Source organism: Aotus nancymaae, unplaced genomic scaffold (assembly GCF_030222135.1).
Source record: "Aotus nancymaae isolate 86718 unplaced genomic scaffold, 86718_ANA_hifiasm-v0.15.2.pri h1tg000012l, whole genome shotgun sequence".
Classification (NCBI taxonomy): domain Eukaryota; kingdom Metazoa; phylum Chordata; class Mammalia; order Primates; family Aotidae; genus Aotus; species Aotus nancymaae.
In genome coordinates this window covers 40,629,814-40,647,433 of record NW_026988423.1, presented here as the reverse complement: position 1 = coordinate 40,647,433, position 17,620 = coordinate 40,629,814, and the positions used below count along the sequence as shown (strand labels likewise).

The window sequence follows — 17,620 nt, the reverse complement described above, 5'->3', positions numbered from 1 at the left end:
GGTGAATCACCTGAGGTCAGGAGTTCCAGACTAGCCTGGCACACATGGCAAAACCCTGTCTCTACTAAAAATATAAAAATTAGCTGAGTTTGGTGGTGCATGCCTGTAATCCTAGCTACTTGGGAGGCTAAGGCAGAAGAATTGCTTGAACCTAGGAGGCAGAGGTTGCAGTGAGCCAAGATCACGCCACTGCGCTTCAGCCTAGATGACACAGCGAGACTCTGTCTCAAATAAAACAAATTAAAAATAAAGGCCAGGCATGACTCATGCCTGTAATTCAAGCACTTTTGGGAGGCTGAGGCAGGAGGATTCCTTGAACCCAGACGTCTGAGACTTTCCCAGCCTGGGCAACATGACAAAACCCCAACTCTACAAAAAAAATACAAAAATTAACCAGGCATGGTGGAATGTACTTGTAGTCCTAGCTCTCGAGTGGCTGAGAGGTGGGAGGATCGCCTGAACCTGAAAGGTCAAGGCTGCAGTGAGCCATGATGGTGCCACTACTCTCCAGCCTGGGTGGCAGAATAAGACCCTGTCTCAAAAAATAAAAAATTAGTCCGAGCACGGTGGCCCACACCTGTAATCCCAGCACTTTGGGAGGCCAAGGTGGAAAGATCGCCTGAGGTCAGGAGTTTGAGACCAGCCTGGACAACATGGTGAAACCCTATCTCTACTAAAAATACAAAAATTAGTCTGTTGGGGTGCTATGTGCCTGTAGTTCCAGCTCCTGAGGAGGCTGAGGCAGGAGAATCACTTGAACCTGAGAGACAGAGTTTGTAGTGAGCCGAGATCACCCCATTGCACTACAGCCTGGGTGACGGCAAGACTGTCTTGAAACCAAAAATAATACCTTACTCTCAGTGATGCTAAAAAAAATGTTTTTTAATTAAAAAGACAATTCATATACTGGAATAAAATATTTGCAAATCGTATTATCTGATAAGCAAATTGAATTCAGAATATACAAAGAATTCTTACAACTCAATAATAAGAATACAGATAACTCAATGGAAAAATGGGTAAAGAACTTTAAATGATAGGAGCCAGGCATGGCAGCTTATACCTGTAATCCCAGGATTTTAGGAGGCCAAGGCGGGAGGATCCCTTGATCCTGGGAGTTGGTGACCAGCCTGGGCAACATGGCAAAACCCTGTCTCTACAAAAAAAAAACAAACAAAAAAAACTAGCCAGGCTTGGTTTTGGCACGTGCCTGTAGTCTCAGCTACTCAGGAGGCTGAGGTGGCAGGATGGCTGGAGCCTGGGGAGATGGAGACTGCAGTGTATCATGATCATGCCACTATACTCCCACCTATGGGATAGAGTGAGACCTTGTCTCACAAAAATAAATTAATTAATACATAAATAGGCTGGGTGCGGTGGCTCACACCTGTAATTGTAATCCCAGCACTTTTGGAGGCCAAGACGGATCAATCGCCTGAGGTCAGGAGTTCGAGTCCAGCCTGACCAACTTGGATAAACCCTGTTGTCTACTAAAAATAAAAAGTTAGCTGGGCGTGGTGGTGCATGCCTGTAATCCCAGCTACTTGGGAGGCTGAGGCAGGAGAATCACTTGAACCTGGTAGGCAGAGGTTGCAGTGAGCCAAGATCACACCATTGCACTTCAGCCTGGGTAACGAGCGAAACTGTCTCAGAAATGACTAGATACATACATTGAAAATGGAATTCAGTGTGAGTTACCAGTTCCACTTCTGGGTATATATCCAAAAGAATTCAAAGCACATCTCAAAGATATTTGCGTAGCCATGTTTATCATAGCTTTATTTGTGGTAGCCAAGAGGTAGAAGCAACCCACACATCCATCAATAGATATATGGATAAAGAAATTGTGGGCTGGGTATTGTGGGGCACACCTGTAATCCCAGCACTTTGGAAGGCTAAGGTGGGTGGATCACCTGAGCTCAGGAATTTGAGACCAGCCTGGCCAACATGGCCAAACCCCATCTCTACTAAAAATTTAAGAATTAGCTGGGTGTGGTGGTGCATGCCTGTAATCCCAGCTACTTGGGAGGCTGAGGCAGGACAATCGCTTGAACCCAGGAAGCGGAGGTTGCAGTGAGCCGAGATTGTGCCACGTGCTCCAGCCTAGTGATGGAGAGATTGTCTAAAAAAAAAAAAAAAAAAGAAACAGAAGTGGAAAAATGGTTGTCAGGGGCTGGGCAGAGAAGAGAATACAGAGTTTGAATTTAATGAATATAGGGTTTCAGTTTTACAAAATGAAAATGTTTTGGAGATCTGGGGCACAACAGCATAAATATACTTGACACTACTGAACTGTAAACATAAAAATGGGTAAGATGGTAAATTCAATTTTAGGTGTTTTTTACCAAAATAAAAAATACATTTAAAAAATTTTTAGGCCAGGCGCGGTGGCTCATGCCTGTCATCCCAGCACTTTGGGAGGCTGAGGTGGGCCGATTACAAGGTCAAGAGATCTAGATCATCCTGGCCAACATGCTGAAACTGTGTGTCTACTAAAAATACAAACATTAGCTGGGCATGGTGGCAGGCGCCTGTGGTCTCAGCTGCTCAGGAGACTGAGGCAGGAGAATCGCTTCAATCCGGGAGGTGGAGGTTGCAGTGACCCAAGATCGTGCCACTGCACTCCAGCCTGGCAACAGAGCGAGACTCCATCTCAAAAAAAAAAAAAAAATTAACCAGGTGTGGTGGCACATGCCTGTAATCTCGGCTACTCGGGAGTCTGAGGCACAAGAACTACTTGAACCTGGAAGGCAGAGGTTGCAGTGAGCTGAGATCATGCCACTGCACATACAGACCCTGTCTCAAAACAAAAATTAAATAATTATAAATTAAAATAAAATAAAATTTTAAAAATTAAATAAAAAATTAATAAAATAAATTGTAAAACTTCTTTTTAACCAGCAAAGGATTTGAATAGGCATTTCACCGAAGAAAATACATGAATGCCTCATAAGCTTATGAAAAGGGACCCAGCATCCTTAGTCATGGAAATGCAAAGTGAAACTGCAACGAGATACCAGTTCCTGGCCTGGGAGGGCTGTGACTAAAAAGAGATGGATAATAACGTGTTGGTGAGGTGAGGAGGAAGTGGACTCTTCCTGTATTGCCGATGGGAATGTAAAATGGTGCAGCCACTTTGGAAAACAGTCTCGTAGTCCCTCACAATAGGAAACATGAAATTACATGGAGGCCAGATGCAGTGACTCACGCCTGTAATCCCAACACTCAGGATCACCTGAGGTCAGGAATTTGAGACCAGCCAGGCCAACATGGCAAGACCCTGTCTGTACTAAAAATACATATATATATCAAAAACTTAGCCAGGTGTGGGAGTGGGCACCTGCAATCCTAGCTACCCAGGAGTCTGAAGCACGAGAATCGCTTGAACCCAGGAGGTGGAGGTTGCAGTGAGCGGAGATCGTGCCTCTGCACTCCAGCCTGGGCAACAGAGCAAGACTCCATCTCAAACAAACAAACAAAAAATATACATGTGACCCAGCAGTTCCACTCCTGGGTGTCTATCCAAAAGATACCATCCACATGGATATTTATGTGTGTAAGTGAAAATCTTTACTTCTTGGGTCATCAAAGGCTAAATAGTGCAAATTAGAAAGCTAGAAGCATGTTTTATAATAGCCAACAGATAGAAAGAACCCAAATGCCCATCAACAGGACGGTGCGGTTTAGCCAGAGGGCCAGTTTACCATCCCTGATTTAAATCATAAAGCTGTTCTTGTCCTCCCAGCAGCTACCTTAAACTGAATGGTGAAACACAAGAAGCACACTGATACAATTGTAACAAAATACCAGCTTTCACCATTATGATACAACACTGTTTTGGGATATCCTGGCTATTAAGAGAAAAGACAGAGAAGACATGTAAATCCTCAGTAGGCTGGGTGCTATGGCTTACGCCTTTAATCTCAATACTGGGTGGCCAAGGTGGGAAGGTCCTTTGAGCCCAGGAGTTCAAGACCAGCCTTGGCAACATAATGAAACCTCATCGCTACAAAAAATGGAAAATTAGCCAGGTGCGGCGGTGCATGCCTGTAGTCACAGAAGGCTGAACAGGAAGATCACCTGAGCCCAGGAGGTTGAGGCTGCAGTGAGCCATGATCATGCCACTACACTCCAACCTGGGCAACAGAGCAAGACCTGTCTCAAAAAAAAAAAAAAAAAAAGCCTCAATGACTAAGAGGGATGCAGGAATAAGCTATTGGCCATTGATTAGCTGAAGTCAGTTCCTGGGACAGGAAATGGGAAGAAAAACACTGGTGACGTGTAGGGTTCTGTGATGGTGAGATTGTTGGTGTTTTCTTTTTACCAGCCTCCATACTTCATTATGAGATTTCTTTGGAAGCTTAAACTATTGGCCGGGCCTGGTGGCTCAAGCCTGTAATCCAGCACTTTGGGAGGCCGAGGCAGACAGATCACTTGTGGTCAGGAGTTTGAGACCAGACTGGCCAACATGGTAAAACCCCGTCTCTACTAAAGATGAAAAAAAAAAAAAATAGCTGGGCATGGTGGCCACATCTGTAGTCCCAGCAGTGAGGCTGCAGTGAGCCGAGATGGCGCCACCGTACTCCAGCCTGGGTGACAGAGCAAGACTCCATCTCAAACTATATATATTAATTTTGAAACACTGGGGTAGTTTCCTAAAAGAATCTGAAGTAAGCATACATGTATGTCGAATTCAGCAAAAGATTTTGAGCATTTTTTTCTTTGAAACTTGACATTTCTGTACCTGTTTTGTTTTTCTTTTGTTGGGGGAGTCTGTGTTCCTTTGAAGTAGTTACGTTAACTTACTTTTCTTTGGAAGCGTGCTATTTCTGTTTCCTACAGGCATTTCATAACATTATTCACCACAAAGAGGGAGGCCACATGGTGCTGAGAAAAAGCCCTGGGTGTGAGTTACTTGACAGCTCTCACTCTTGGCTTCCGTTCTCTTTTTGAGACAGGGTCTCATTCTGTTGCCCGGGCTGGAGTGCAGTGGCGTGATCTCAGCTCACTGCAACCTCCACCTTTCAGGTTCAAGCAATTCTCCTGCCTTGGCCTCCCAGGTAGCTGGGATTGCAGGTACCCACCATCACGCCCAGCTAAGTTTTGTATTTTTAGTAGAGACGGGTTTCACCATGTTGGTCAGGCTGGTCTCGAGCTCCAGACGTTGTGATCCCCCCGCCTTGGCCTCCCCAAGTGCTGGGATTGCAGGCGTGAGCCACTGCACGCAGCTACTCTTGGCTTCTTTACCTTTAAATGAGAACTTGTATCCTTGTGCCTTTTTCTGATATTCAACTTGCATCTTTTTTTTTTTTTTTTTTTTTTTTTGAGATAGAGTCTCGCTCTGTCACCCAGGCTGGAGTGCAGTACCGTGATCTTGGCTCACTGCAGCCTCTCCCTCCTGGGTTCAAGTGATTCACCTGCCTTGGCTTCCCAAGTAATTGGGATTACAGGCATGCACCACCACAGCTGGCTAATTTTTTGTATTTTTAGTAGAGACAGGGTTTTGCCATGTTGGCCAGGCTGTTCTCGAACCCCTACTTCAAGTGACCTGCCTGCCCTGGCCTCCCAAAGTGCCGGGATTACAGGCATGAGCCACTGTGCCCGGCCCCTGTTTTTCTCTTGTTTTGGTTATGAAATTTCCTGCTGTGCATTAAATAATTCCTGAGATCCCTTCTACCTCCAACAAATAGTTCTGTCATCTTTATTTCTAATGAATCTTTCCTCCTTAGATCATCAGAGGCTAAATAATGCAAGTTAGAATTTCTTATTTGGAAACTAAGAAATACATGTTTGATTATATGCAACTATTATATACAATTTTTGGCTTTTGTTTTTGAACTACTGGTGTTCATCATTGAGCTGTTGACAGAATAGGATCACTCACGGGTTCAGTTTTTGCACATTGCTGATCAAGACTCGATCCTCGTGGAATCCACAGGGACATACTTAGGTTATTCAGTGACTTTTAAAATTATTTGTCCAGGTGCAGTGGCTCACACCTGTAATACCAGCACTTTGGGTGGCCGAGGTAGGCGGCTCACCTGAGGTCGGGAGTTCGAGACCAGCTTGACCAACATGTAGAAACCCCATCTTTACTAAAAATACAGAATTAGCTGGGCATGGTGATGCATGCCTGTAATCTCAGCTCCTCAGGAGGCTGAGGCGGGAGAATCACTGGAACCCGGGAGGCGGAGGTTGCAGTGAGCCAAGATTGCACCACTGCACTCCAGCCCCAGCAACAGGAGCAAAAGTCTGTCTCAAAAAAAAAAAAAGTTATTTATAAAGCCGGTTCAGCATTCAACTTATATTTTGGCACATAGGTAACTATTTAAGATGGTGACCACCTCGTCTATACAGGCTTCTGATTGTTACCAGGCTAAGGCAAGTATGTTTTCTTTGCCTACCACAACTAAACTACAAAAATTCAGAATGAAATGAATAATCTGGAATATTTATTACTATTAATGAAAGCCAGGTTTTGTTCTTCTGAATAATTAGAATGCACCTTAAAGTGATTTGCTTAATTTCAATAATCAGATTTGTAATTTGTGTGAAGATATTGATCACTTAATTCTCAATGTTAAGATTAAAGATGTCATCTTATTTGTGTATAAAAATCTATGGGGACAATAGCAAGAAGTCCCTTTTTACCCTAAAGGAACCGGAGTGCTTGGGTAAGGTCCCCATTGTGGCATTCAGCCCATGGTGGATTAGAGCAGAGATGTAGAGTGATTTTAAGGAGACTGGATCACTTGAGCCCAGGAGTTCAAGACCAACCCGGGCAACATAGCAAGGCCCTGTCTCTAAAAAAAAGAAAAAAATAAAGAATTGGCTGTGCTTAGTGGCGCAGGGCTATAGTTCCAACTAGTCAGGAGGCCAAGGCAGGAGGCTCCCTCGAGCCCAAGCATTCCAGGCTGCAGTCAGCTGAGATCATGCCACTGTACTCCAGTCTGGGTGACAGAGTGAGACCCTGCCTGTAGAAAGACTTCATCACTCACAGGAAATCACTCTTGCTTGGATTTTTTTCCCCGTTTGGAGATGTTGTCATTCAGTACATATGAGGTTTGCCTCCAGGAAGAGGCAACTCAAGCATCTTGTGCCTTGAGAGTGGCGTCTTTCACCATCAGTATTAGTAGCTTGCTATCCTTGTTTATATGCTGCCAGCTCTTTTGAATGAATTAGAATGAATCTGTCTTCCCAAGTCTTGTCAACTGTGGGACCCTGATGTGACTGAGACTTCAGACCAGAGCCTGGGCAGAGTGGTATGGATTGACTGGGTAACACATGTTGTGTAATCTGATAGAACTTAGCTGTGTATCTTCTGGTGACCTCCCTACGTCATTTGAACCCCCTTCCTTTTCACCTTTGATCTAAAAAACTGCTTTTGAAAAAATAGGTACATTTTAAAAACATTTTTAGGGGGCCGGGCGCGGTGGCTCACGCCTATAATCCCAGCACTTTGGGAGGCCGAGGCGGGTGGATCACGAGGTCAAGAGATCGAGACCATCCTGGTCAACAAGGTGAAACCCCGTCTCTACTAAAAAATACAAAAATTAGCCGGGCATGATGGCGCACACCTGTAGTCCCAGCTACTCGGGAGGCTGAGGCAGGAGAATTGCTTGAACCCAGGAGGCGGAGGTTGCGGTGAGCCGAGATCGCGCCATTGCACTCCAGCCTGGGTAACAAGAGCGAAACTCCGCCTCAAAAAAAAAAACCAAAAAAAAAAAACATTTTTAGGAATTTAGATGCATCACTAAATACACACACACACACACATACATACATACATTTTTTTTTTTTTGAGATGGAGTTTTGCTCTTATTACCCAGGCTGGAGTGCAATGGCACAATCTTGGCTCACTACAACCTCCGCCTCCCAGGTTCAAGCGAGTCTTCTGCCTCAGCCTCCCGAGTAGCTGGGATTACAGGCGCCCACCACCATGCTCAGCTAATTTTGTATTTTTAGTAGAGACAGGGTTTCGCCATGCTGGACAGACTGGTTTCGAACCTCTGACCTCAAGTGATCCACCCACCTCTGCCTCCCAAAGTGCTGGGATTACAGGCGTGAGCCACCGTACCTGGCCAAATATATATATTTTTAAGTATCTGATGCAAGTGTGAAAGGTGTTTACATTAAAGGGCTCTGAACTGGGCACAGCAGCTCACGCTTGTTATCCCAGCACTTAGGCAGGCCGAGGTGGACAGATCGCTTGAGGTCAGGAGTACAAGACCAGCCTGGCCAATGTTGTGAAACCCCGTCTCTACTAAAAATACAAAAATTAGCCAGGCATGTTAGTGCACACCTGTAATTTCAGTTACACAGGAGGCTGAGGCAGGAGAATCTCTTGAACCTGGGAGGCAGAGGTTACAGTGAGCCAAGATCCTGCCACTGCACTCCAGCCTGGGCGACAGAGCAAGACTCCGTCTTAAAAAAAAAAATAAAGGACTGTAGGCTGCTCTGGTGGCTCGTGCCTATAATCCTGGCACTTTGGGAGGCCGAAGTGGAGCAGATTGAGATCAGCCTGGCCTGAGGCATGAGAATAGCTTAAACCCAGGAGATGGAGGTTGCAGTGAGCCGAAATCGTGGCACTGCACTCCAGCCTGGGCAACAAGAGTGAAACTCCGTCTCAAAAAAAAAATTAGCCAGGTGTGGTGGCACATGCCTGTAATTCCAGCTACTCAGGAGGCTGAGGCATGAGAATAGCTTGTACCCAGGAGATGGAGGTTGCAGTGAGCTGAGATCGACCCTCTGCACACCAGCCTGGGAGATGGAGGAGGTCTCCATTTCAAAAAAAATTTAAAGAGCTGATACTTTTTGCAGTGGGAAATTCTTTTTTTTTTTTTTTCTTTTTTTGAGACAAGAGTTTCGCTCTTGTTACCCAGGCTGGAGTGCAATGGCGCGATCTCGGCTCACTGCAACCTCCGCCTCCTGGGTTCAGGCAATTCTCCTGCCTCAGCCTCCTGAATAACTGGGATTACAGGCACGCGCCACCATGCCCAGCTAATTTTTTTGTATTTTTAGTAGAGACGGGGTTTCGCCATGTTGACCAGGACGGTCTCGATCTCTTGACCTCGTGATCCACCTGTCTCGGCCTCCCAAAGTGCTGGGATTATAGGCGTGAGCCACCGCGCCCGGCCCAGGGAAATTCTTAAAAAGGAGAGTTTTAAGCCAAGTGCCAGTTTTTTTTTTTTTGAGACGGAGTTTCGCTCTTGTTACCCAGGCTGGAGTGCAATGGCGCGATCTCGGCTCACCGCAACCTCCGCCTCCTGGGTTCAGGCAATTCTCCTGCCTCAGCCTCCTGAGTAGCTGGGATTACAGGCACGCGCCGCCATGCCCAGCTAATTTTTTGTATTTTTAGTAGAGACGGGGTTTCACCATGTTGACCAGTATGGTCTCGATCTCTTGACCTCGTGATCCACCCGCCTCGCCCTCCCAAAGTGCTGGGATTACAGGCGTGAGCCACCGCGCCCGGCTAGGTGCCAGTTTTTAACTAATCACAATGTGATGTCCACAGAGGCACAGTGTGTATGAGTACTTCCATATTTAGTACCTGATGAATGCCTTTGGTACTCATTTTCTGAATGGTCTGCTCTGGTGAGAAAGAAGAAAGCAACAGGCAGCTTTGCCTGCGCTAGCGATGGTAGCAAGGCTGTGCAGCCGAGAAGCTTCACTCCCATGGTATCTCCATGGCATCTGAGAAGCTGCGGAGTCCCTTCTGTAGTGCAGAGAGCAGGGATGTTTCTCGGGATTTCAGAGTGATCAGCTGCTTTGAAGGTGTGCTTTCTTCACTTGTGTTTGAACGCCCAGCCCCAACAGTAGTCCCTGTCTCCCTTGGGTGCCGTGCCTTGTGGCACCTTGGGTGTTCTAGTTCCAGGTTTGCCTTGCTTCCCTCCAGGGGTGTTCTGGAGAAGGAATGCTTTTCTTTTCTTTCTTTTTTTTTTTTTTTTGAGATGGAGTCTTGCTTCGTAGCGCAGGCTGGAGTGTAGTGGCGCAACCTCAATTCACTGCAACCTCTGCCTCCCGGGTCCCGGTTCAAGCAGTTCTCCTACCTCAGCCTCCCAAGTAGCTGGAATGGGCACGAACCACCATGCCCAGCTAATTTTTGTAATTTTTAGTAGAGACAGGGTTTCACCACGTCGGCCTGCCTCGGCCTCCCAAAGTGCTGGGATTACAGGCGTGAGCCACCGTGCCAGAAGCAATGCTTTTTAAGTTGATGGGTCCCATCCTCTGCCAGTTTTCTAGACTTTATTTCAAGAATCAACAGTGCAACTATATACATCCTGAGGTTTTTATTTTTAATAATTATTAAATACTGTACATTTTCTCACAAAAATTATTATAGCTATATAAAAGTATGCTTACATTTCATATACATTAAAATGACTTTTAGGTCGGGTGTGGTGGCTCACACCTATAATCCCAGCGCTTTGGGAGGCTGAGGTGGGCAGATTACTTGAGGTCAGGAGTTTGAGACCACTCCGGCCAACATGGTGAAACTCCGTCTCTACTAAAAGTGGAAAAATTAGCCAAGCGAGTTGGCGGGTGCCTGTAATCCCAGCTACTCAGGAGGTTGAGGCAGAAGAATGACTTGAACCCGGGAGGCAGAGGTTGCAGTGAGCTGAGATGCCACCGCTGCACTCCAGCGTAGGCGACACAGTGAGACAGTCTCAAAAATAAAATAGGCCAGGCATGGTGGCTCATGCCTGTAATCCTTTGGGAGGCCGAGGTGGACGGATCACCTGAGGTCAGGAGTTCAGCCTGACCAACATGGTGAAACCCCATCTCTACTAAAAGTACAAAAATTATGGCTGGGCACGGTGGCTCACTCTTGTAATCCAAGAACTTTGGGAGGCCAAGGCAGGTGGATCACCTGAGGTCAGGAGTTCGAGACCAGCCTGACCAGCTTGGAGAAACCCCGTTTCTACTAAAAATACAAAATTAGCCAGTCATGGTGGCGCATGCCTGTGGTTGCAGCTACTCGGGAAGCTGAGACAGGAGAATTGCTTGAACCTGGGAGGCAGAGGTTGTGGTGAGCCAAGATTGAGCCATTGCACTCCAGCCTGGGTAACAAGGGCGAAACTCCATTTAAAAAAAAAAAAAAAAGCCAGGCCTGGTGGCGGGCACCTGTAATCCCAGCTTCTCAGGAGGCTGAGGCAAGAGAATTGTTTGAACCCAGGAGGTGGAGGTTGCAGTGAGCTAAGATTGTGCCACTCCACTCCAGCCTGGATGACAGAATGAGACTCCATCTCAAAAATAATAAAGTAACTTCTTATTTGCATTAGATAACTTGATAACAATTTGATAAACAATTAGTCCTCATTTTGAATAGCCTGCCCTGAGTACGGGGAAACTTAGTCTACTGTTTCTCGCTAGTATATCTAATTCATTGTCTTAAACATCGCCTCACTCTTACAGGGCTCGCGCGATCCGCTTCAGACAGGATGGTAACGAAGCCGTGGGAGGATTCTTCTCTCAGATTGGGCAGCTGTACATGGTCCACCATCTTTGGGGTATCTGTTTTTTTCTTTCTTTTCAAGTTGCTCAGATTTAAGAGTTCATTACTAAGTTGTACTGGGCAGTAGAGCACATCTCGAGTCAGTAACCTTAACCCCTGCAGCAAATCCAGACGTCACAGAGGGACAGTATGTATGAGGCTGTCTGGAACTAGCAAGGCCAACAGTGAAAGTCCACAGATACATGGCGTTAGTGAGCTGAAAATGATTGGGATGATGGTGAAGGGAATAAGGGGTGAAGCAGGCAGCCACGGGAGAAGGAGGCCAGGGAGGTCCGAGTGCCTTCCGCAGAGCGGGCCCAGCCTTTCTGTGTAGACTGACTTGCTACTGCCTCAGCAGAGATAGGCCTGCATTCTCCCCAGAACGGCAGCTCCCTGCACATTCACTGCCTGCTTTTGTAACGTGGTTCCACTGTCTTAGGACACAGACCCCCTCACCTTTTCCATCCCCACCCACTTTTGTTTGCTACGGTCTTTGGTGTATTTCCAGGCCTGCCCCAGATGTCACCCTCTCCCTGCTGATGAACCTCGTCACTCCTCCTGAGCCCCCAGAGCCCTGAGTGGAACTCACTACTGTTGTAGCTTGTGCAGTATGCGACCCTCCCAGGCCTCCCTGCCTCTTAATAAGGGCAGATGCTACATGGGCCGGATTGGATAGAGGAAGCTTCCATCCCTTTGGCTGTTGGGCAGAGGTCAAGCCAGGTGCATGCTCCATTCACGCTGCCCAGAGAGGGCCTCCCAGATGCAGGAGCCTGGAATGGCAAACAGGCAGGCACCAGAATGTGAATGGCGGGGCTCTCACAGTTGTGGGAAACACAGGGCAGACCCCTTGTCTTTGCCCTGTGGGGAGGACTCAGGCTTCACAGAGCAACAGCAAGATGGGGAGGAGGATTGCTTCAGGCCAGGAGTTTGAGGCTGCAGTGAACTATGACTGTGCCACTCCAGCCTGGGCAACAGAGCATGACTCTGTCTCAAAATATATATATATATATATAATTAAGATATTGGCTGGGCACAGTGGCTCACACATGTAATCCCACCACTTTGGAAGGCCGAGGTGGGCGGATCACCTGAGGTCAGGAATTAGAGACCAGCCTGGCCAACATAGTGAAACCTCATCTCTACTAAAAATACAAAAATTTAGGCCAGGTGTGGTGGTTCACACCTGTAATTCCAGCACTTTGGGAGGCCAAGGCAGGCAGATCTCGAGGTCAGGAGATTGAGATCATCCTGGCTAATATGGTGAAACGCTGTCTCCACTAAAAATATATACAAAACAATTAGCCAGGTGTGGTGGGCACCTGTAGTCCTGGCTACACAGGAGGCTGAGGCAGGAGAATCGCTTGAACCCAGGAGGCGGAGGTTGCAGTGAGCCGAGATCGAGCCACTGCACTCCAGCCTGGGCGACAGAGGGAGGCGCCATCTCAAAAAAAAAAAACAAAAACGAACCAAGCCATCTGGATGAGATACCTGTGAATTGTACCATGACCCAGGTGATCCTCCTTCACCCGAGGGACCTTTCTTCTCATTCCTACGTCAGTGATTCCTTTTCAACTTCAACACCCACCTGGTCAGCTCGCACATTTCCAGAAGCTCTCTCATTCCCCGCCATGCTCCCCTGTGCGCCATGTCCTTGCATGGGCCCCGGTACTCTCCACAGCTGACCTTGCCTGCCTCATATCCTGGGGCTTCACCGCATGGAACACAGCCCCTGCCCAGATCAGTGTCGTGCAAGCTAAATGTTGAGTAGAATTGAATCTGACATTGCTTATCTGTGGTCTGAGTTTCTGGTCATGAATTTAACGTGTTGTTAGAGAAGTTCACTTGGTTTATAGAGGCATATCTTGGATTCACTAGATTGTAAAGCTTTAGAGGGGATTGTGGCCAGATGTGGTGGCTCACACCTCAAATCCCAGCAGTTTGGGAGGCTGATTCAGGAGGATCACTTGAGTCCAGGAGTATGAGACCAGCCTGGGCAACATAGTGAGACCCCATCTCAAACAAACAAATAAATAAATAATTTTTTTAACTTAAAAAAAGAATGGGTCAGGTGTGGTGGCCCATACCTGTAATCCTAGCACTTTGGGAGGCCAAGGCAGTCTGATGACTTGAGCCCAGGAGTTTGACACCTGCCTGGGCACGAAAAAAGACACAAATCAGCCAATATGGTAGCACGTGCCTGTGGTCCCAGCTGTTTGGGAGGCTGAGGTGGGAGGGTCACTTGAACCTGGAAGGTCAAGGCCGCAGTGAGCCAGCATCGTGCCACTGCACTCCAGCCTAGGTGACAGAGTAACCCTGTCTCAAAAAAAAAAAAAAAGACTGAAATTTTGCTTTTCCCACATGGCCTAATATAATTTGGCTCAGAATAACCAGCTCACAATTTTCCCAGCTCAGTAGTACACACCTGAAGTAGTCCCTGAGAAAACTAGATTCCCAGGTAAAGCAAGACCTTAACAGATGTACAGGTGGAATGTGGGGTGTATATTTGAAGTCTTACTTCTCTGTGTGGTTATTCTTAAGCTTACAGGGATCTTCAGACCAGGGAAGACATACGGAATGCGGCATGGCACAAACATGGCTGGGAGGAATTGGTGTATTACACAGGTAATCTCCTAATGGCCACCAAATATTCTTTTTGTCTTCCTGTTTAGTCATGTTCTTTAACCCTGACACTGATAGGTGGCTTTTTCCGGGGGTGGGGGATAGAGTCTGGCTCTGTCACCCAGGCTGGAGTGCAATGGCATGAACTTGGCTCACTGCAACCTCCACCTCCCAGGTTCAAGTGGTTCTCCTGCCTCAGCCTCCTGAGTAGCTAGAATTACAGGCACATGCCACCACTCCCGGCTGATTTTTGTATTTTTAGTAAAGATGGGGTTTCACCATGTTGGTCAGGCTGGTCTCAAACTCCTGACTTCGCGATCTGCCCGCCTAAGCCTCCCAAAGTGCTGGGATTACAGGCGTGAGCCACCATGCCCAGCCCTGGGTGGCTTTTTAAATAGTATGTTGCTAGGATAGGGAACCATCAGGTTGTGGGGATGGGAGATAGTAAATTTTTCTCTAATACTTACAAGACTTTTTTTCAACACAGCAGAATATTCTTTTTTTTTTCTTTTTTCTTTTTCTAATTTTTTTTGAGACAGAACTCGTTTTTTCTTTTCCTTTTTTGATGGGGTCGGGGAGATAGAGTCTTACTCTGTTGCCCAGGCTGGAGTGCAGTGGCACGACCTGAGCTCACTACAACCTCCACCTTCCGAGTTCAAGCAACTCTCCTGCCTCAGCCTCCCGAGTAGCTGGGACTACAGGCGCCTGCCACCGCCCCCGGCTAATTTTTGTATTTTTAGTAGAGCCAGAATTTCACTATATTGGCCAGGCTGGTCTCAAACTCCTGACCTTGTGATCCACACGCCTCGGCCTCAGAGAGTGCTGGGATTACAGGCGTGCCCCACAGCTCATTCTTTCAAATGTGTATATCGTCTGATACAGTTTTTAGACCCTGGGATGTTGTAAATATTACCTAAGTACCTTTTTTTGTAGATTTCTGTATTCTCTGGAAACTTATTACACAAATACAATTTTTTTCTAAGCTTTCCTTTTCCATCAGAATTGTTAGTACCCCAAACCAGAACTTAATACATGAATTAAAGAGTGATTTTGAAATTATATAAATTAAACTTCCTGTTAAACTGTATGTACAGTTCGTATACATGGGTACATAGATATGCATGTGCACATGCATAAATATATACATATTATAAAACCCTGTTTGCTTGATTTTCATAAGAAGACAGTTGGGCTGAATATAACCCAGTGATGTCGGTAGAGGTAATCAGTACCAGCCATGTTGCATGGCAAGTATATTTCAGGCTGGTGCAGTGGCTCATGCCTGTAATCCTAGCACTTTGGCAGGCCGAGGCGGGCAGATCTTCTGAGGTCAGGAGTTCAAGATCAGCCTAGCCAACATGATGAAACCTGTCTCCACTCTGGAGGCTGAAGCAAGAGAATAGCTTGAACCTTGGAGGTGGAGATTGTACCACTGCATTCCAGCCTGGGCGACAGAGCGAGACTCTATCTCAAAAAAAAAAAAAAAGTATATTTCAGCCCATATACTACCAAGAAAGAAAATAAGAGTCATTTGTCCTAGGAAGTAGGTGTCATCTTGTCTTTCAGTTCAAGAGATTATATAACATATAATTACATGTTAAAATTATACAATTGTATGTGATATTGCTGCTTACCCAAAGAACATTTGAGAAATCACTATTTTTCCTCACAATACGGACTTTCCCCACCTCCCACAAATAAAATAAATCTCCAGGTAGGATGTGTTGTGATTTTAATAGCGTCTTGTAGGATGCCAGCGGATACAGCGTTCGTTTGTGTATTTCTGCCCTTGAGATCAGTCCCGCATGTTCTGATATCCTCTTGTTTTCAAGCAGCACATCTGTGAACATTCTCAGCTATCTGTCTGTTAGTGTCATTTACTGTAATGTTTAGAAAAGAACAAGCACAGTAACCCTCATCCTGTTTTCAGTCCCACTTATTCAGGAAATGGAATCCAGAATCATGATCCCACTGAAGACCTCGCCCCTCCAGTAAAGCTGTAGAGTTTATATGTGCCTACATACATTTCTGTGACAAGTATTTGTCATAAATTAATTTTAATTGTTTATCAAGTGAAAAAAGAAACACCGAGGTTTAAGCTGCCATCTATAACTTGTGAGAGACCTCTTTTCTTTAAAATTTACATAATCACCAGAAAGGCAACAATTACAGTTGGACTGATGTGACTGCCCTGTCGGCCTCTTTGAAACCTCCCCGTGTTGTGCAGTATACCTTGTAACACTTACCACTGTTCCCACCCTCCAGAACGGGTCCAGATTGAGATCTGAATCATCTCTAAAATAAGATTCCAACTATGAAAAAAATTAGCCATTTCTTTACTAAAAAAAAAAATCTGCTTTATAATTACAGATTTTTACACAAATTTCTTGTATCAGGAAGAAATACAAATTTTGTCATGTTTCTTGAGCAGTTTTTCCGAGTCTCTGAGGAGGAACAACTTAAAAGTGTACCCAATAACTGAAAATGTGTTAATTCACTCGCATTTGTAATCAGTCCACGTAGTAGACAGTGTGTTTCCCAAGCTGGGCAAGGTACATTTAATCAGTAAATCAGTTTCACATCGTGTACTGTGATGTTTCTATGTGAGAGACAAAAACAATGGCTTGAAACTTGTGTATAACGTGATTTTGAAATGAACACCTTGAATAGCACTAATTTTTATTTGTGATATTTTTCTATAACAAAACAAGTAGCACTAGGAAAAGAGGCTTTATTTTGTAAATGGTCATTTGTGACCTCAGACACTCTCTGTTTAATATTTTAATAAGCTCACAGCAGATACTTCAAGATCATGGATGAGGGGTGGTGCATGTTGAGACTCAAATTGGCATAAAGCTGCATACTTTTTGTCTAGCTGTTTGATTTCATTTTTTAATATAGTGTGCCAATTTTGTGACTGTTATCATGTGAAAGTCCTGCTGAAATGAACAATTACATCTGCTCCACAATCAAGAATGTACATGTAAAGTGTGAATAAATCTCATATCCAGTGTCAGACTTTTACATGTGAATGATTTTCTCCAAGAACATAGAAAAGTCAATAAAATCCTCTTAATTTTCACATATCACATGTTTGGACTCTTTTTTTAAATTTGTGCTGAGAATGACAAACATGTGCTGTGAATGATCCTGTCACTCTTGCAAAAGAGCTTGTAACAAAGGATTGAAGGAAGTGAGGAAGTCAGCTGGCTTCTGGGGAAAATCCTCCATAGGAACAAATTACCAGGCCCTGGGCAAGGTCATGCCTGGTGTGTGCTGAGGATAGCAGAAGGCACCATGGCGGAAGCAGACACAAGGGAGACCGTGCTGGGACGCCAGCTCAGAGGTCACAGGGCTGGATCCATTGAGTGTTGGAGGCCATTAGATCCTAGTGGCTGGGCCCAGTGGCTCACACTGGTAATTCCAACACTTTGGGAGGCCGAGGCCAGAGGGTCCCTCGAGCGCAGGAGTTCGAGACCAACCTGGGCAACATGAGTGAAACTCATC

At 45.8% G+C, this 17,620-nt stretch overlaps 1 protein-coding gene across 2 annotated transcripts in view; it reads left to right on the top strand.

Annotated features, from left to right (window-relative positions):
- Positions 1-17,199, top strand: part of NIPSNAP2 (nipsnap homolog 2) — a 38,756-nt gene extending 21,557 nt beyond the window's left edge. For both annotated transcript variants that reach the window (XM_064375604.1, XM_064375603.1), the window contains exons 8-10: positions 11,416-11,510; positions 14,033-14,116; positions 16,044-17,199. In XM_064375604.1, the coding sequence (XP_064231674.1) occupies positions 11,416-11,510; positions 14,033-14,116; positions 16,044-16,108 (244 nt within the window). In that variant the 3' untranslated portion in view covers positions 16,109-17,199. The remainder of the gene's footprint in view (positions 1-11,415; positions 11,511-14,032; positions 14,117-16,043) is intronic.
- Positions 17,200-17,620: the final 421 nt, after the last annotated feature.